Below are 20258 nucleotides of genomic sequence, written 5' to 3' on the forward strand. Positions count from 1 at the left end.
CGTAAGTTTAATTATTCTTTGAAAAGTTTTGAATAGCTGTTTTTAACATATTTTCTTAATACTGTATGTTTATTGTTTTGTTCTCTTTGTAAACCACTTTGAAGCTTGTTTCTTTTTTAAATGTCAGGGGGTATATAAATCTTTCAAGTGGCACCCCCCGCTAAAAAAAGATAATAGAATGCTGGACATTTGGACTGGGAGAATATTGGTAATTTCAGTCCCCATCACCCCAGCCACTGCCAATCTAGTGCCCTCAATATGCTTTGGACAACTCCCTTCAGCTCTACCCAGTATGGTCATATGAAGCTAAGGCTTGGCAAAGGCTGATCTAGGCAATAAAACCCAAGCATGTGTGCATACTAAGGAGGGATTGCAAATGAAAGTTGCTGACCCGGAGTGATGCTTAGACATGCTGAGTGCCTTGCTAAGTGCAACAGGCGTTGAGCACTTCCGCTGTCCAAGAGGCTTCATTTTCTGTAAGGAAAAAAAGAAAAGGCATATTAGGTAAGTATGCCACCAATTCACTAGTTTCCACATGCTTAAAGCTGAACTATGCTGGCAGCAAAAAGGACGTTAAACTATGGAACTCACTGCCACAGGAGGAAGTGGTTGCTACCAACTTGAAGGTCTTTAAAAAGATTGGGCATAGTTGTGGAAGATAAAGACTGCCAATGGCTGCTAGCCACGATGTCATGCTCTGCCTCCAGGGTTGGAGGCAGTAATGCTTCTGAATAAGTTGCAGGGAACCATGAGGTGGGGGTGGGGGAGTGCTCTTGTGTTCAGGTCCTGCTTGTAGTTTGGGGCACCTGGATGAACAGGACGCTGGATTAGATGAGCCATTGGCCTGATGCAACAGGGCTCTTCTTATGTTCAAATTTCCCATATGGAGAGGCCTGATCCATCTCTAGTCATGTGCAACAGCTTTGCCCTGCCCCAAGTCAACTTGATCCAGACAGTTTGTGGAGCTTAAATAAGGACTTCCATATAGACGTGTGGTGACACTTATCTAGAGATGCCTTGGTGTCTGAAGCATCCTATTTCTGCAAACGTATGTGTATGCGCAGAAAAGCATCCACAGCCACATAGAACGTTCTTTTCTTCTGCTTGCTTCTCAAAGGCTCAAGGGCTCATCCATACCTTTGCTTGACCCATATTTTGACCCTATCATGCACTGATTAATTCCCCTATTACAAGATCTTTTCTTGATGTTCTGTGGCTGTGCTTTGCAAATAATCAAATTTTAGCCACTGAATTGGGTCTTATTAGAAGCGCAGACAACCTGAGGGATTTTGCCTAGCTTAAATTCGGTGGCTAAGATTGGATTTTTGCAAGGCGCAGCTGCAGAACAAGAAGAAAAAGCTTACAGTCCCAGGGGAATTAATCAATATGCAAAAAATCAAAATACAATTCAAGCAACAGTTGTGGCTGTGCCATAGATAGGGTGTTTATATCATGTCATTTATACCTTTGGGGAAAATAAATAGCACAGCTTTTCTCCTGTTGCAAAGAGCAAGTGTGGCGGAACTAATTCCAATTTTGAACATTATGGGGTAAATGGTTAAAGCCTTCCCTCTGCAAACGGTGGTCTAAATCTCCCTCCCTCATTAATTTTCAAAAACAAACAAACAATAATTATCATGTAACAGTTAACAGTGTGAATAATGCCATTGGCATTGCAATTTGGTCTTTAGGAAAAAAAGTCTTTCCCCCATTGAGTCTGGAAATGAACTGGAATGGTGGTTGGTCCAGAGAGTTTCAGGACCTTGGGCCCAGCCACCCCTACCCTTGTGCCACCACCCACCACCTGACATTTCGGAATACAGTGGTGCCTCGCAAGACGAAAAGAATCCGTTCCACGAGTCTCTTCGTCTTGCGGTTTTTTCGTCTTGCAAAGCAAGCCCATTAGTGGCTTAGCGGATTAGCGCTATTAGCGGCTTAGCAGGCTTAGCGGATCAGCTGTTAAGCGGCTTAGCGGATCAGCTGTTAAGCGTCTTAGCGGATCAGCTGTTAAGCGGCTTAGCTGTTAAGCGGCTTAGCGGATCAGCTGATAAGCTGCTTAGCGGCTTGGGAAAAGGGGGGGAGGGGAAAACCCCCGCAGGAACTCGCAAGACATTTTCGTCTTGCAAAGCAAGCCCATAGGAAATTCGTTTTGCGAAGCACCTCCAAAACGGAAAACCCTTTCGTCTAGCGGGTTTTCCGTCTTGCGAGGCATTCATCTTGCGGGGCAGCACTGTAGAACTCTTTTCAGCACACATGTAAGTTACAGGGAAGATGTTCCTGCCCCACAATCCTTATGGGTGAGAGTTTCCATGACCTATGCACATTATTTCAAGTCTGGTTGAATCACAGATGCACATAAGGACATCGTGACATGGGCAGTTAATTTCAGATGCTTTCCTAATAATCCAAGACATAAAAAAACCTACCTTTTCCAGAGTCAAGTTTATCTGGCAGAAGGATCAACTGCTGGGTATAGGGAATTGACTCATGCTCCCTAGGGCTGATGGGAGCTGTGGTCCAAAATATTAGGAGTTGGGGGGTGTCAGTGTTATGCAAATTCTAAGGTGAACACAAAGCAGACGCACACTCCACAGAAAAGCAATCCTTCACGCTTCAGAAATTAGGAAATATTCTTTAAAAACGAGGGGAGGGGGAGCAGGGGCATAGAGGGGGGGGCGGGCCACCCTAGGTGCCATCATAGAGGGGGGTAACGAATTATCAAGGAAAAATTACTGCCCTACTAGGGTGGTTCATAAAAAACTTTTTTTTGAAAATGCCTGCTCCAAAGGTATTATCTTACTACACTAGGGATTATATAGCTATATATGAAATTTCATGCATATCAGTTAATATCTTGACCCTCCTCCACAAAAATAGTTGTTTACTTGGCTGTTTTCCTATGTCCTGAAGGCTGAAATTTCAATTCAGTGCAGCAGGGTCACGATATTAACTCATATGCATGAAATTTCAGATATAGCTATATAACCCCTAGTTTAGTAAGATAAGACCTTTGGAGCAGGCATTTTCAAAAAAGTTTTTTATGAACCGCCCTACAGCCCTATCCTCCGCTAGGCTTTCTGGGTCCTGGAAAACCAGCCTATGTGAAGAAAATGAGACTAGGCCGAATAGATTAGGCCTTGCCTTGCCTTGCCTTGCCTTGCCTTCGCCGAACCCCCTACCTGCAGCTGATTGGCCAGCTGTGTTGGAGGCGGGGCAAAGGCAAGGCAAGGCCTAGTCTCATTTTCTTCACATAAACTAACTTTCTGGGCTGCTGGGGAAGCCTGACAAGGCCGCTGCCTGCCCTGCACACCCCCCTTGGGCCCCAATCCCCATCTGAAAAGCCTCTGCTACCCCCAAAAGTGGAGCGCACGGGACAATGGCAGCACTGCCGCCTCCGTTTGCCTGCACGTGGTGCTGGGACGAGCAGCTCAGCGCCGCCCTGGGCATTCGGCAGGCCAGCCTCCCCTTTTCCTCAGCCTCCCCTGGATGAAGGTAGGATCCCCACCCTCTCAGCCACATACCCCAGTCTTACCTTCATGAAGCTAACACCCCCCCCCCAAAGCAGTTGTGTAATTAAAAGAAGATAGGGAAAATCAGCAAAAGCAATTCTGTGGCTAATTGAACAATTCCTTTAAATAGGGTCTATTAATGAAGTTCACACTTTGGACAACTTGGCTGATGCTTTTGCAGAAAAATATTCCTAGACACAAGATTTTTATTTTTAAAGCCCTTTCAGTCTGCCATCTCGAGGCTAAGTACAGCAAACTGTACATTCCCACCCCTCTCCCCAAGGCTGGATTATTTATTTCTGTGTGCTTGTGTATCTGTGTCTTCCTTGTATTTATTAGGGACTATTCTCTTGCCTTTCCTTTGATATCTATGCTACTGATTACTTCTGCTGTTTTAATTTTAGAGAAAGTGTTTAATTTTAAAAGGATCTGTACTATAGAATAACAGTGGTAACAATACATTGAAGACAAGCAAATATTTTGAGGAGGGTGGTCCCAGAGCCCTAGTGCCACCATCCCAAAGAGGATAAAATGGGCGACTTTGGTACTCTTTTGTCCTCCCGTCCCCCAATGTCTTTCTCTTTATCTGAGCTGGCTCTCAGCCTGTTATGTTACTTGCGGGGAAACCCGTGTGGGGTTCCTCTCTGTATAAAGTCTTCAAGCTGTTCCTGTGCATGCCTGACAAATCTGCCCCATTGTCAAAATTTATCTTTTCCCCCACCTCCAGTCTCCGTTGTTGTGTGTCTTGGCTGAGGGGAAAAACAGAAGATGGATGGCCATTTGTCAGGGATGGCCTAGCTGAGATTCCTGCATTGCCCCAAGGGTTTCACTAGATCAGTGTTTCCCAACCGGTGTTCCGCGGCACACGAGTGTGCCGTGAGACGTTGCCTCGTGTGCCGCGAGATGCCTGGAGGGAGGCGGGCGAGTCGGGCGGCGAGAGGCGGGGCGGCGGCGGCGAGGAGAGGCCGCGCCTCCTGCTGCTGCCTGGCGCTCCTCCTCGCAGCCGGCAGCGCTGCCTGGGCGCCTCCGCGCGACTCTGCCTCGCTGGGTTTGGTCTCCCAGCAGAGACGGGTCACACGCGCCCCTCCCTCCCTCCCTCAGCCTGCGCGGAGGGAGAGCCAGAGAGAGGCATCGCTCCTGCGCGGCGGGAGAGGGAGCAGCCGGAGCGATGCCCCAAACGAACGCATGGGACCGGAGGGGAAATCCTCTCCGAGGCGGATTGAGCGCAGCTGAGAGAAGCCTTTCGAGGAGCTGCCGTGTCCCCTGGAAACCCCCTTCCCAGCTCTGCCTCAGCCGCCGCCGCCTCAGTTGCCGCCGTCCCTCAGTCCCTCGCTCTGCTGCCTCCTCCCACCCCCAAAGCTTGGAGGTTCCCCAGCAAGGGGGAGGGAAAAAACTTTCACTTTTGTGCGTCCCTCCCGGCGTGACGCTGCGCGCTGACGTCACGGGGCGGGGCTTTAATGGTGGTGTGCCGCGAGATTTTTTTTCAGTAAACAGGTGTGCCGTTGCCCAAAAACGTTTGGGAAACACTGCACTAGATGACCCTCAGGGGTCCCTTCCAATTCTACAATTCTCTGGTGCGGCTTGTGCAGAGTTTTAGGTACAAGTTGGATGCAAGGGGTGCTTAGGATTGCAGCCCATCTTATGCACCGTCGGCTCGGGAATAAGTCCCACTGATCATGATAAGACTAGATTGCTGCTGTGCAGTCCTGTTTTTTAAATAAATGTTTTCCTTTTCAGATAATACAGAGCATGGTGAAATCACAATAAATAAAAGCTCCCCTTAAGTAGTTTCAAGCACTACTACAGGTTCCACATAAATACCTGTACTGCATTGTTTACTATGACAGCACCTGCACTTTGGAACTCCCCACCTATTGCAACAAAGCACATGCCTCTGCTCGACTCTTTTCGGGCACCTCTTAAAAGCATTCTTCTTCAGGCAAGCATACTAGATGCTTAGGAAATTGAAGTAATTTTAATCTTAATATTTTAGCTCTTGTATGTTTTAAAGTAGGATTGTTAATTTTTCTTGATTTTACTGCTGTGGTGGTTTTTTGTTTTGGTAAACCACTTTGCAGGTTTTTAAAAATAAATTTTATTAAATAAATAAACAATAAATATAAATAAAATAACACAAGCCAAAACACAATCCATCCTGTAGATTTAAATATCTGTCCATAGTCGCCTACTTGTTATCAGAGGCCCAGAATCCACATTCCTTTGTAAGAAAATAAGAAATAATGTTAAACCATTTTTGCAGGCCAAAAAATAATAATATTCAAATGGGGGGGGGGGTGGGTGACAATAAATTTTCCACACCGAGTACCACCTGACCTTCCTATGCCTCTGGGGGAGGACACTTCATTTGAGTTCACAGAGCGATTTTCTCTGAAGCAGAAAAGGAGTATCTTGGAAAAACCTTTCACAATATCCTTCAAAAACCTGCGAATCCTGTAAATAGATAGATTTCTCACATTAATGGGCTACCCACTCCGCAAAAACCTGGCTGGCAAGTATCTGCTAAAAGCAGAGCAGGCCTGTCAAAAGAGCATCTTCTGTGTATGAATAAAGGCAGGTTCGTGGCAACGGATTCAAGAACCAAGGTATTTGCCATTTCAAAATAATGGGCCAGACTGGCCAGGAAAAGGCAATCATCAAGCATTATCAGGTATCTTGACAGTCAGGAGACAAGTCATACTCTCAAATTTCTGTTGTAGATTACCTCTTTCTGTGATGCTTGTTTGATGCTTACAAGTGGTGGGGTTGGGCAATTTCTAAAGTCTTTAAAAGTTGTTAAACATTTTTGTTCTGGTTCCTCACCTCCTTGGAAGGGGGAGGGGGAACTCTGCTGCAACAGAAAATGAAGATCTGCCTTACTTTCTTCAACTTGTTCCTGCCCTCACTCATTCTTCTCTGATCGATAGCGAACTTAGGAGATACAGGGTCCCTTAAAGGGGGAGTTGGTCTGTAAAAGCCAAACACCAAATTTTCTTATACCATCAGCTTGGCAAAAGCTGTTCTAGTCTATTCAGGTAATGTATAACAGAGGTCCTAATTCAAAGGTCTTATTCCACCTCTGGCCTGGTGCTTTTGGGTCCTGTTTTCAGCTTACAAAAGAAAAAGAAAAGAAAACTACTGTATTTTTCGCTCTATAAGACTCACTTTTTCCCTCCTAAAAAGTAAGGGGAAATGTGTGTGCGTCTTATGGAGCGAATGCAGGCTGCGCAGCTATCCCAGAAGCCAGAACAGCAAGAGGGATTGCTGCTTTCACTGCACAGCAATCCCTCTTGCTGTTCTGGCTTCTGAGATTCAGAATATTTTTTTTCTTGTTTTCCTCCTCCAAAAACTAGGTGCGTCTTGTGGTCTGGTGCGTCTTATAGAGCGAAAAATACGGTAAATGGTTAACTGTCAGGAATTCAGAACAATGTTCTTCTGCCTTCAGTAGCATGAAAACCCACAGAATAAACTTTAAATGCGGGGGGGGGGGGGGCAGGGGAGAACAATCCAAGAGCTGGAAGAAAAACAAACAAATGGGATGCTGGAGCCTTGCCAAAAGGTAGATCAAGCCAGACAAATCTGATTTCTTTATTTAATGAAAAAAGAATCAGTGTGAACTTTAGCAAGCAGTTTATTTATTAACGGGTCATTTATCCCATCATCCTTTCGAGAACCAGACTGTGGCATATGATTGCATAGTGATTCCCACTGCAATCTTATGATTACTTTAGAGCAAAAGCATGCCCTTCGTCCGAGGATCACAGGGCAGTTTACAATATAAAAACACAAAAATACATACCACAGTAACAAAAAATACCCCCCATCCCACCACACACAGATAGCTTAAAAGGACATTGATTGTTTAATTAGCCAAAGGCCTAGTTATAGAGGAAAGCTTTTGCCTGGCACCTAAATATATGTAATGAAGGCACCAGGCAAGCAGCCTTGGGGAGAGCGCTCCACAAATGGGGAGCCACCACAGAAAAGGTCCATTCTTGTGTTGCTACTCTTCAGACCTCTGGTGGAGGAGGCACGTGAAGAAGGGCCTCAGATGATTATCACAGGGTCTGAGTTGGTTCATATGGGGACAGGCGATCCTCTCAGTGGTGGATCATAGAAAGGAGTTTCTCAGCATATGCATTTGATAACAACCAAACTGCACATGGATCCTGTTTTTAAAGCACTACAGGCTATGTGAGGAAAACTCTTCTGACTCCTTTAATGCCCTTCCCATGAAATACAGCTCTCTGCAAAATAATAATAATAATAATAAATCCTCTTGTTTTGCATGACGACATTCCACCAGGAGCAGGAGGATTATAGCACAGGCGAAACAAGCCAACTCTGTTCTAGCTCAGGCCATTCAGTGAGGCAAGAACTACAAAAGATTAAGACCAGGTCAGGGCCACAGGACTACATTTTAAAAAGAGTTCCCAGGAAATAGGATTGGATGCAACTAGACCATAAGCATATAAATAACATATTCTCACTCCAGCAGTCTTCCCAGAGAAAATATGTATAGCATTCTACCATCTGCCACTCTACAGACTGTTACACAACACCTAAAGACTGGTGTGATTTATTTATACACATATAGGTATAGGTAAAGGACCCCTGGATGGTTAAGTCCAGTCAAAGGCGACTGTGGGGTTGCGGTGCTTTCATTTCGCTTTCAGGCCGAGGGAGCTGGTGTTTGGCCACAGACAGCTTTCTGGGTCATGTGGCCAGCATGATTAAATCACTTCTAGTGTAACAGAACACTGACAGAAACCAGAGCGCACAGAAATGCTGTTTACCTTCCCGCCACAGCGGTACCTATTTATCTACTTGCACCAGCATGCTTTCGAACAGCTAGGTTGGCAGGAGCTGGGACAGAGCAACGGGAGCTAACTCCGTTATGCAGATTTGAACCGCTGACCTTCTGATCAGCAAGCCCAAGAGGCTCAGTGGTTTGGCCTCACCTCCACCCACATCCTTTTACACACATATACAACCTGAGCCTAACATGGAGGGGCTCAGAGCATTAACATCCTAACATATCTTGCTTCTCCATTGGTTGCAGCATTGGATTCAGCACAGAGTAAGCAGGTCTGTGTGTCTCTAGCTCCCAGCTCATCTCTCATACACCACACTGGCTCTTGTTCTACTTAACAGCTAGGTGAAGGAGTGGAGGAAAGGCCCATCCATTAGCATGGAGGGCCGCATCACCAGGTTGCAGCTCTTGCAAACCAGCTCATTTTTGGGGTTGTTGATTAAGTGGCCAGCTAAGGTCATGGTCTTAAAAAGACAACAGTCTGACTTACTGCAGCAACCTCATCTGTTAAATTATAACCCATACTAGGTATAGGACCTAGAGAATCGGAAGGGACTGACCCCCTCACCCACAAACTCATAACATCACAGATGTTTTCCCATTTCATAATAATTTCTGATGAATAATAATAATAATAATTTCTGAAATTAATAACATAACACAGTGGACTCATGAAGTGCATTTCCAAATTTAGTTTTGTTGTTTTTTAAAAATCCAATCAATATTAAGTCGCAACAAACAGTAAAAACTATTAAGTGCAAAATATGTAGCAGGAAAAAAACTAAGAGTGGGTTAATCTTTAATGAAATCTGGAGGAGGCGGCCACCATTCAAAGAGCAGAGAGACTCCCATGCAGTCAATGGGAGTTCAGGACACAGCAAGGCTTGTTCTTTTGATTTCATTGGGAAACCAGGCATTTCTTCTGTGACAAACTCCCTCAGTGAGTTTAGCTGTGACTCCTACATTGTAGGGGGTTGGACTAGATGACCCTTGGGGTCCCTTCCAATTCTACAATTCTATTATTCTAAGAAGGAAGCTGGGCAACATGACCCAATCTGATGTTTTTTAACCTTGGTTACTCCCTCCCTCTGATACCTGAGAATTCAAGGATTATCTATATGACATACGCAGGTCAACAACAAGGACTCCTGATATCTTATTCCCTGAACTAGGTACAAATTAAAGCTGAAGGAGAATGGGAAAAAAAGGTTTTTTTATAAACAAACACGCAACGAGGGATAAAGCTTGAAGGTTTCACTATTAAAGGAACAGTATTAATTTTCTGCCAGGTAGTGTTTCAGGTTTAAACAAGAACTGCCTATTTCTTCCTTTTTCCATCCTCACTACCTTTCTCCTCCCTCCCTAATTGGCTAAGGATGTCAATCTCCTCCATATGATTCTGACCCGCATTGCGTACTGCACCCAAGAACTGGAAGGAACTCCGGACATCACGCAGACTAACGTTCCCAACCCATAATGTTTTCTACCTTCTGGCAGCTTGGGGGTTTTCATGCAAAGTATGCACTTAGGTTCTAGTTATGCATGCATTTCATTTTCTGCCCAGACTTTGGATTCCTGCTCTAGTGCTTAACTATAAACGATGCCCCAGTGATTGCTGCAGAACAGCACTGGGCTCCCATCCTGTCCTCGCCTATTTGGGCTATATTTGCAGAGCATCCATTCTGGCTCTTTACTGGCACCGTGGGGAGGTCCTGCCTTATGCCATAAATCATCACCATAATAAATGAGGTCTGAAATACTGCTGCTAGTGTGGAACATGACCTAGAAAGTCTGCTGTCCACCTGGAAAGCATTTGTCTTTGTCTCCTAAAAATGTTCTGTCCCTCTGGCAGGTGACCGGGTCAAGCAAACCTTACAGGTTCTGCAGTGTGCATCAATTCCCCCTCATTTCATCACAACTCCCACCCCTGAACGGGGCAGGAGTGATTGCTCTGCTCTCCCAGTGCACATTCCTGGGGCTTCTTGCAGAGACCCAGCTCACTCTCCCGCTCGATTTGCTCCGTGGCCATGGCGACAGATCCACATTTACTCAAACACACTTTGAAAGTGCTTGAAAACTTGCAACACGCCACACCGTGTTTGTGCATTACTCATCCTAAAGCTGCCAATTCCTGCCTTGTGTTTCTTGGCAAGGGGGAAACTTGAGAGTCTAATAGTCTCATTCCAAACCCATGTATGGCCTGCTGCTATCAATGTGGCCTGCTGAAATGGGCCAGGATTCTTCCGAGCTGTGATCTTGGCATGGTCTCCTGTGTTATTATCCAGACAATTAACTTAAGACAGAGCACAAGAACACCCCAACACACCTGCCCTGCTCAGTACAGCGAACGCTTTCCTTCTGACATTAAAAGGGACAGAACAGACGTCAAGCAAGAAAACTTCTGCAGAAAGCCTGGACTTCATTAGCACATTCTTGGTTAGTACAGGAACTCTTAGAGAAGTGAGCAATGCTTGATGGCAGAGCAGAGCCTGCATATAAAAGGTTCCTGGCCTAGTCAATGGCAACTACAATTTAAAATAGCTTGCAGGAGCATAAACTGGATTGAATCAAAGGTCCATCTTATCTAGAATTTAGTTTTCACAGTTGCCAACCAGATGCCTCTGGGAAGCCCACAAGCAAGTCATGAGTGCAATGGTACTCTCTCATTCAGGGTCACCAGTAACTGGTATGCCAATGCATATTGGAGGCAATATAGCCATCATGGCTATTGGCCACTGATAGCGTTATCCTGCAAAATCTTGTTTAATCTTCATTTAAAGCCATCTGAGTTGGTAGTCATCACTAGGAAGTTCCATATTATATAAGAGAGAGAGAGAGTCTTTCCCTATCCATGCATATCTCTATCATGTCTCCCCATCCTCAGGATTTTTCTAAACTGAATAATTCCAAATATTATAACCTTTCCTTGAAAAGCATTTGCTCTGGAGGCCCCCATTGGGGCAGGTGAAAGTGCAAACCAATAACAAACCAAGAGATGTGTACGTGTGAAAATTGGCCACAACTATATTGACTAAAAAGAATTAAGTGGAACCGGCACAGGATCTGTTGACCACAAGAGTTGTGGCCTAAAGTCTGTCTGATGTTTAGCCCCACATGCCTCTCCTGCAGCATCCAGCGGGAATTATAAATCTATGATATGAATGCATTTGAGATACCATGAAGAGTTCTGGTTGTCTCACCTCAAAAAGGATTGTAGAGCTGGAAAAGATCAATCAAAATGATCAAGGGGAGGGGTAGGCAACCTAAGGCCCAGGGGCCAGATGCAGCCCAATTGCCTTCTCAATCTGGCCTGTGGACGGTCTGGGAATCAGCGTGTTTTTACATGAGTTTTTACATGTCCTTTTATTTAAAATGCATCTCTGGGTTATATCTGGAGCATAGGAATTTGTTCATATATTTTTTTCAAAATATAGTCCGATCCACCACGTGGTCTGAGGGACGGTGGACCGGCCCACGGCTAAAAAAGATTGCTGACCCCTGATCAAAGGCAACTCACCTATGAAGAAAAGTTGCAGAGTTTGGGACCCTTTAACTTAGAGAGAAGGCAAATAAGAGGTGACATGATATTTCTGTTTATTAAATTTGTATACCGCCCTTTGTCCATAGATTCAAAATAAAAACACAAAATTATAAAATTATGCAAGGTAATTTTATGGAAAAAGTGGAGAAAGAAAAGTTTTTCTCTCAGTCCATGGCACTTGAAATTGCATACAGCCAATCAAAATGAACGTTGGATGATTTGGGATGAAGAAAGCACTTCTCCACACAGCGCATTATTAAAGTATGGAACTTACTCCCATATGCGGCAGTGATAGCCACTGACCTAGAAGGCTTTAAAAGAGGATTAAGCAATTTCATGGAGAAGGCTTTTAATGGCTCCCGGCCATGATGGCTATGCTGCAAAGTTTCTGAATAACAGTTGCTGGAAATCCCAGGGTGTAGCGGGCTCTTGTGCTCAGATTCTGCTTTTGGGCTTTCCACATGTATCTGGTTATCCACTGTGAGAACCAGATGCTGTCTTGGTAGGCCATTGGCCTGATCCAGCAAACTCTTCTTCTGTTCTAATGCGGACCCAGGTGAGACCCCTGGTAATTTGAAATAGCTGCTCCCAATGCAGGAAAGCCAAGCAGGATGGCAGCCAGCTCTCTTAGAGGGGCTCTCCACTCCTCCCATCCCCAGACCCAATACCATTGCACAGGCTCATCCCTGCTCCTACTAGCTATGGTGGCGAATGTGCCGCCATACAAGTCAGCTTTGGGTGACTTTTTCTCCACTTTCTCCAGCTTTTTGTAGTGAAGTAAACAGAACTGTGCGCAGCATTCCACATTTGGTTGCATCACAGATGCGCATAAGGGCATTGTGACATGGGCAGTTAAAGTTTCAGACTCTTTCCTAATGATCCAGAGCATTTTTTTAAAAAATCACCTTTTCCACAGTCAAAATTATCTGGCAGCAGCAGTGGTCATGTTTATACAAAGAGCAACAGGGACTGCAGTGGTTTTTTAAAAAAACAAAATGAGAAAAATATGCTCAGAAGCATACAGAAGGAGAGGGACACTCAGGCCGCATTCACACCAGTATTATTATTATTATTATTATTATTATTATTATTATTATTATTATTTGCCCTTTACTTTAAGGTCCCAGGGTGGCTTACAGCATTAAAAGCAACTACAGTAGTACCTCAGGTTAAGTACTTAATTCGTTCTGGAGGTCCGTTCTTAACCTGAAACTGTTCTTAACCTGAAGCACCACTTTAGCTAATGGAGCCTCCTGCTGCCACCGCACCGCTGGAGCATGATTTCTGTTCTCATCCTGAAGCAAATATCTTAACCTGAAGCACTATTTCTGGGTTAGCGGAGTCTGTAACCTGAAGCGTATGCAACCTGAAGCGTATGTAATCCGAGGTACCACTGTATTTAAATATGGTTTAGGAAAGAAATACGGCTCCTAAATTATGTGTTAGTATAATATACTTATGTAGAACTCTATTTACCATTATTGTGTAGGCATCTCTCTCATGACCTTCTGTGCTCTTGTTTTGGGGGGAAAAAAACCACCATAATACAATTTAAGGCACTATGATACCACTTTAAACCGTCATGGCTTCCTCCAAAGCATTCTGGGAGCTGCAGCTTGCAAAGGGTGCTGAGAGTTGCTAGGAGGAACCCCACCCCCCATCTCCTTTCAGATCTACAATTACTAGAGTGCAATTCAATCCTTCCCAACAGGGGACACTGGGAATTGTAACTCTGTGAGGGGAATAAAGGGTCTCCTAACACCTCTCAGCACCTTTAACAAGCTGCAACTCCCAGGATTCTCAGGGGGAAGCCATGATGACTATTTGAAGTGGCATCAAAGAGCTTTAAAAGTATGGTGTGAATGTGGCGTCAGTGCAGGGAAAGCACAGCTTTCTCCTGATTCCAGCTGCCCTCTGCCAAAGTGGCTTCCCCTGTTATAAAAGAATTCCCAGATTCTCGTTTCATGCGTTTCCATGTGAAATTTCCAGAAGGGCAGCTGTGTAGGTTGGTTGTGTGCAGGTAGGGGATGAGACCCAAATCTCCTGACGCCTTTAAAGACCAACTAATTTATTAAGGCAGAAGCTTTCATGGAATCTGTGTTATTTTTAAAGTGTCATCAAGTTATTGGGTGTCGTCCCCCCGCCCCCCCCGGCCAATGTAATTTATAGCTAAGCTATCAGATAATCTCCATTCTCAAAAACATGCCCACAGCATTGCATTGTGGGGTTGTGTTCTTGTTTTCTACCACTGCGCAGCAGGTCACTGCAACCCCATGCAAGGAAATGATTTTATTTTTTTTAAGGAGAACAGATAAAACCTTGGGAGGCCAATTGGGAGACAGGGAAGCTGTCCACAAAATGAGGTTCATATAACCTATTTCCAAACACCAACATCTGCTTCCTGCTCCTGCTCCCTCACTTCCACATCATACCCTTCCAGGGTCAGTCACTTAGTGTAAATATGGATCCGGGACTCCAAGTTGCCCAAAGTCACAGAAATACTAATGGTCTCATTTGCTACTGTGGATTCTGGTGGCTTTTGAAAAATGTGCTTTCCCCTTTCAAAAAACTATAATTTCCAGCACCCTTAACAAACTATATTATCCATCATTCTCATGTGCTTTAAATTTATGGGGTGGATCTGCCCTCTGATATAGCTATATTATAGCCATTGAATTTCTATTCTATTCTATTCTATTCTTTCTATTCTATTCTATTCTATTCTATTCTATTCTATTCTATTCTATTCCAGAAGATGAATCTCAAGGGGTGTCCAGTGTACTGTACTGTCTATTCCTGTTGTGTTGGCTGAGCTTCAGTTAGTAAGGTTTGAGGATATGGACAAGGTGCTTGATCAGTCAGGATGACGAAGTGCTCTGTACACTTGCCCCTCTTGGCTGATAAAAACTAGGAGGGAGGGGACAGCTGCCTGGGCCAGAGGGGTGATTAATGCCTCTTTGCGAGAGGGGGTGACAGACTGACAGTGGTAAAAAAAAATGAGAATCACCTTCAAATACAATGCTACCTTGGTTCCCAAATGGCTTAGTTGTCGAACAAATCGGCTCCTAAATACTGCAAACCTGGAAGTGTTACGGTTCACAAGCGTTTTTCAGAAGCCGAATGTCTGACACGGCTTCCGCGGCTTCCGCTTGAGGGCAGGAAACTCCTGCAGACAGTCGGAAGCCGCGCCTTGGTTTTCGAACGGTTTCAGGTGTCAAACAGACTTCCGGAATGGATTAAGTTCAAGAACCAATGTACCACTTTATCTGGTGGGTTGAACAATGGAAAATGGAGGAAGCTTGTTTTCTGCTGCTCCTGAAGGGAAGACCCAAACCAGTGGATCCAAATGACAAGAAAGGAGCTTCAAACCAAACATCAGGAAGAACCTTCTGATAGTAAAAGGTGTTTGGCAATGGAAAAGACTCCCTGGGAAGCTGGTGGACTCTCCTTCATTGCAGGCTTTTAAGTAGAGTTTGGATGGCCATCTGTCATGGATTATTTAGTTGTGATTTCTGCACTGCGGGGAGTTGTACTAGATGACCCTACAATTCTACAATTCTGTGATTCTATGAATGCACACTAAGGTAAAAGGAGACTGCTGACTTTTACTTAGAAAATTCTGGCATTACACAAAACATTATGGCAAGAAGCCAAATGTAAAAGGCAATTCCTGGGTGCCAAGATCCAAGTTTGGGGCAAGTACTCTTTGGTGAGAGAGCCCCAGCAGAAATTTAAAATCACAAAATATGCAGCAAAGTAAAGCATGCAAATACATATAGACTAAAATATACCTTTGTGAGTACCAAAATTTCCCTTTTCCCCTGGCATAGAAAAAGGCCAGACGTTTGGTAAATAAAAAATGGCTAGCTTGCAAACTATTCAAAGTTCAGATTCATATGCTCCAGAAAGTATGCTCCAGAAAGTTGCACAGGCAGGAAAATTCGGCTTAGTTTCAAAGTGGTGAAAGTTCCTAAGTTACTGGTATAAGAGTTACTTGTGAGAGCCATGCGACTAAGTTGGAGCAAGCAACTTGGCTTCTGCACACACTGAGTTCATTAGATAGCCTTAGGGGACCAAATAATTGATTCTAGTCCCTCCCAAGCTAGATAATCTAGCTAAGCCTGGCCGTACAGTTTGCTCTATGGTTTTAACCCCTTTATGCTTTAATTATGCTTCTTGGTTACACGAGGCTGGTTATCCCACACTTTAAAAGGCATCAGTAAGGAAAGTACAGCAGGAGGAGGTTGCACCGCCTGGGAAAGGCAGGAGCCCTGGCTTAATGTGAACTTAAAGTTAAGGAGATTGGTTGTAAATATTTGGACTAATGCGCCTTCACTTGATATTTTTACTATTTCCCCACCCCCTCATCCTGAGAGAGCATCTTAATCTGAGCTCAAAAGTTTTTGCAAAGATTTTGGGCCTGAAGGTACTAAATCACATCTGAAGGACGCTTTTTGAAAGGAACAAGCTGCCTCTTTCCTTCCAAGAAATGGAAGATGATTCATTTATTTTAAAATGTCCTCAAAACGAGGACATGCGGGAGGGGCGGAACACACATCTGCCAAAAGCAGTTTGTTGTTTTACTACACACACACACACACACATTTTTCTAGGAGATGGCACCAAGGGATGAGTTTGGCTCTCTTGCTGTCCTGCAGATTATTTATGCCAGCAAGGTTATTCATAAGATTTCTGGAAAGGGAATACACACACACATACACAGCTTAAAACATGACCTCAAAAGGGCAAAGTCCTCAGATTAAAGCCACAGGAAACTGTCTGTGTTTGCTCAGCAAAACTGAGGAGAGGATCTTCCAGGGACCACCTCCTAACAGGAGGATCATAATGCTAAGGGATGACAGACCATTTAGATAACATTCCCTCCAACATTCCTCAGATGAAATTAAGGACATTTCTCACCCCTCCCAACTGACCCTTCTCAACCCCATATTTAGTCCATCCCCACCAAACATTTCCTATCAGAAGAAGGGTAAGTGCTGCTGCAACCACTGTGCCAACAGGACACAGCACACACAGAGGCGGAGCTAGCTGCTCCGGCACCCAGCACATGCTGTGCACCTGGGGGTGGGACCATGGGGGTGGGGCAAGTGTCCCAGGGTACGAGCCGCCCAGGGTGTGTGTAGAGTGAGCCGCCTTTGGCGGGCTGCTTCCTGGGCGGTGGTGGGGAAGGAGCCGTGCTGCTTTCCAGCAGCCTTTCTCCCCTCTTCCTTTTGACAGTTCGGGGGAGGTTCCTCCCCCCCCCAGGAAGTAGCCCGGGAGCAGGGGGCAACGGCGTGCCACCCGCCTGTGATTCCCAAGCCTTCCCCAAGCTGTCAAAATGAAGGGGGAAGGCTGCCTACAAGGCGGTGCAGCTCCGCCCCTCCCCCCGACAGCTCGGGGTAGGCTTGGGAGTCGCGGGCGGGCGGTGTGCCAAATGTCACCCCCCTCAGTGATGACACCTGGGGCGAACTTGAGAGCGTGCTCTCCATGCAGTTAGTGGTTAAAAACAAACAAACACCAACAAAAAGTCATTTAAAGATGGGGGTGGGTTTTAAGGTGCTATTAGATTCAGCAGGGCTTACTCTCAGGTAAGTTAGGGCTGCAGCCTTTGTGACCCAAATTTTGGGTCCTTTTTAGGTTCAGGATGTCACTGTTTTACACCCACCCCCCAATATTTGAAAACGTCAGCTTTGTACTTAAACACAAATTGGCCGGGAACTTCATTCTCTGTGTCTTTATTAATTTATTTAAAGAACAGCAAACTGGTGATTGCTTTAACTTTTTGATATGTGGTGATTTGAATCATGAGGATGAATTAGAAGAACTGCTGAGTCTTGAATGAGTCTTGCTTTGGAATTGAGGACTTCATTAGATTTTCTTCTGCCTTTTCATTTTATTTTGTCCTAAGGGCTTGTTAGAGATAATGTGTAAGTGTGGTGTCAGCTCCCTAAAAAAAAGGTCAACAACTCTGGGAAACTGGGGAGTGGGGGGGAGCGGCACTTTGCACCACAGCGCCGGATATGCTTAAAACGGCCGTGATGGCTCCTATCAGCCTCGAGGGCCAGCATGGCCAAACATCAGAAATTATGGGAGCTGGAGTCCAACCACATCTCGAACGCCACATGTTTCTCATCCTTGCCTTCATGAGACTGCTCACAAAGAATGCTTCGCCCTGGCATATGCTACCCGAGGCTGCTGCCTCACTCTGCCATTGGTAGTGCTGGCTGTGCTGCTGCTGCTGAGGTATTAACCCTGCCACAGTTCCTGTTAAACGGTAATAAAGTTGTGGTCCTTGTTATCCCGGAGGCCTGCCCAGATGTTTAGATAGTTGATTTGAATTTTAATCTGTTTTTAACCTCTTGCTACTTTAATTTTTTGAAAGTTGTTGATTTTATTATATAACAAGAGGAAGAAATCAATAAAAATGTCTTTAAATTGTTTTTAGCTTTTCTACTTGATAATTTAAGCATTTTAGAAAACTGCTTTAGGTTTTTTTTTTACATTCAAGCCAAGTATTATTATTATTATTATTATTTGCACTGGCTGTTGCACAGCTCTCTGTAGAGCACTTTCAGAGACAGCTACAATTAGTCATGATGATACTGTGGTTTGATAATTTCCTTATTCATTTTATTGCTTTTTATTATTCGTTTTATTGCTTGCTTTTGTCAACCCTTCTACTACTGTTTTTATCATCACCACACAGTATCTTCATTTTTCTATTGTGCAAATATGATTTTGTTGCATACCTTTGAGCCTGGCCATAGAAATTCAAATGCCTTAGCCCCTAAGCAATAAAGGTTTCACGTGATGTGGGGTTTCCTGATTTTTAAAGGACAGAATTCAGGCTTGGTACTTCAGGAGCAGCACCCCTAGCCACCTCAGCAGTTTAAACCTATCAGAGGAACAAAGCCAATCCTATGTCCTCAAGGGATAAACAGGCAGCTGGCATAAAACAATGAGTGTAGAATATTTAAAATCCTCTAAGCCACTCTAGATTTACAAAAGAGGGAGTAAAGGAGAGGTGTCAGCAAGTAACCTGTCCAAAATGAAATGCAGAAAATGACTATTTTTAAAGTTCCCTAATGAATGGCTGGTAGAAGACGCACGCCTGGATCATTTATTGAAGGGCTGATGGGATGTTATTTAATTAATTAGATTTGTTTTCTATGCTGCCTTTCAACCCAGAAGGATCTCCAATACCACTTATATTTAAAATAAATCAAGTACCATTACATGGCAGTGGGTGTTGGGGAGGAATACTTCTCTTTCTAACTCATTCAATCTACAGCATTTGCTCTGGGGTGGTGCATTTTCACAAAATCAGTTGCTATGGCTGTTTTCCTGAGCTTCCACTCCACTGCATCTCAGAGTGCTTACAGCTCCATTCTCCAGGACAGCAGATTGCTTCACTACCCAAGGGCAGGCATGGAAGAGTCCTGTGCAACTGCCCTTGCTTCAGGTGATTTTGCTGGCAACAGAAGACAGGATCTGTGAGTTGTTGGCTGGAAGCTAAGAGCATCTGAACAGCTCTGAGTGGGGCAAAAACCCATAGCCAGCAACCCCAGGGTTTTCAGACAAAAATCAGGTGCTTAATAGGTATGGGGGGCCTTTTGAGAGATCCACATGCTCTGTTCTATAAGATTTTCTTTTAGCTGATTTGTTTAGTCTCTTTTCTGATTGGGTTGAATTCGAATAATGAGGGAGAGTTTTATTTCTGAGAGGCAGTGTCCCATAGTGGTTAGAGTGGCGGACTAGGACCTGGGAGAGATGAGGGTTAAAATTCCCACTTGGCCATGAAGCTCACTGGGTGTGACCAGTCCCTGCCTCTCAGTCTAACCTACCTCAAAAGACTGTTGTGTGGATTAAATGACAAGGAAGGGCATGTATGCCACCTTATGTATGCCACCTTGAGCTCCTTGGAGAAAAAGGTGAGATATAAATGCAATAAATAAATAAATTATTGCACATACCCTCTTCATGATAATTTTAAACTGGGTTAGCTTTTTAATGTTGCAGTACAATGCTTAAGGTTGTTCCGTCTATTAAAATAGAAGATCTTCCCATCTTAATTTTTTAGGATATGGACTTCTAGCACAAAGGAATCACAAACCCAAAGGAATCTTACTTTTACTGTACACACTTCGCTTACACTCCAGACCAGTCCTGCCGCACAGTCCATCATTCAATCATTCATACTCCTTCACTAACATTGGCTGTTGCAAAAACACTCAGCCAGTTCCTCAAATAGAAATCTACAACTGTGAGATGCACAGGAATGTATAATAAAATACAGCTCTGTGGTCCCTTTATCACCACAAAGGCAAACTTTTACTGATGGTAGAGCACAAGAACGGCCTTCTGGATCAGGCCAGTAGGCATCTCGTTCAGCATCCTG

The 20258-nt window shown here is 44.5% G+C and overlaps 1 protein-coding gene and 1 long non-coding RNA gene across 8 annotated transcripts in view; one reads left to right on the forward strand and one right to left on the reverse strand.

The window, feature by feature from the left end:
* Positions 1-20258, reverse strand: part of LOC309362231 (rho GTPase-activating protein 20-like) — a 95377-nt gene that overhangs the window by 36697 nt on the left and 38422 nt on the right. For 6 of the 7 annotated variants that reach the window (XM_081897776.1, XM_081897775.1, XM_081897780.1 and 3 more), the window contains one exon: positions 392-474. In XM_081897776.1, the coding sequence (XP_081753902.1) occupies positions 392-474 (83 nt within the window). Of the gene's footprint in view, positions 1-391; positions 475-2426; positions 2659-20258 lie in introns of those variants that run through there. The other variant, XM_081897781.1, reaches the window with a different exon arrangement.
* LOC309362320 overlaps positions 3235-20258 on the forward strand; it is a 48702-nt gene continuing 31678 nt past the window's right edge. The window contains exon 1 of the long non-coding RNA XR_014164901.1: positions 3235-3492. This is a non-coding gene — a long non-coding RNA (uncharacterized lncRNA). The remainder of the gene's footprint in view (positions 3493-20258) is intronic.

The sequence above is a fragment of the Podarcis melisellensis genome, assembly GCF_964234715.1.
Source record: "Podarcis melisellensis genome assembly, chromosome: Z".
In the NCBI taxonomy this organism is placed as follows: Eukaryota; Metazoa; Chordata; class Lepidosauria; order Squamata; family Lacertidae; genus Podarcis; species Podarcis melisellensis.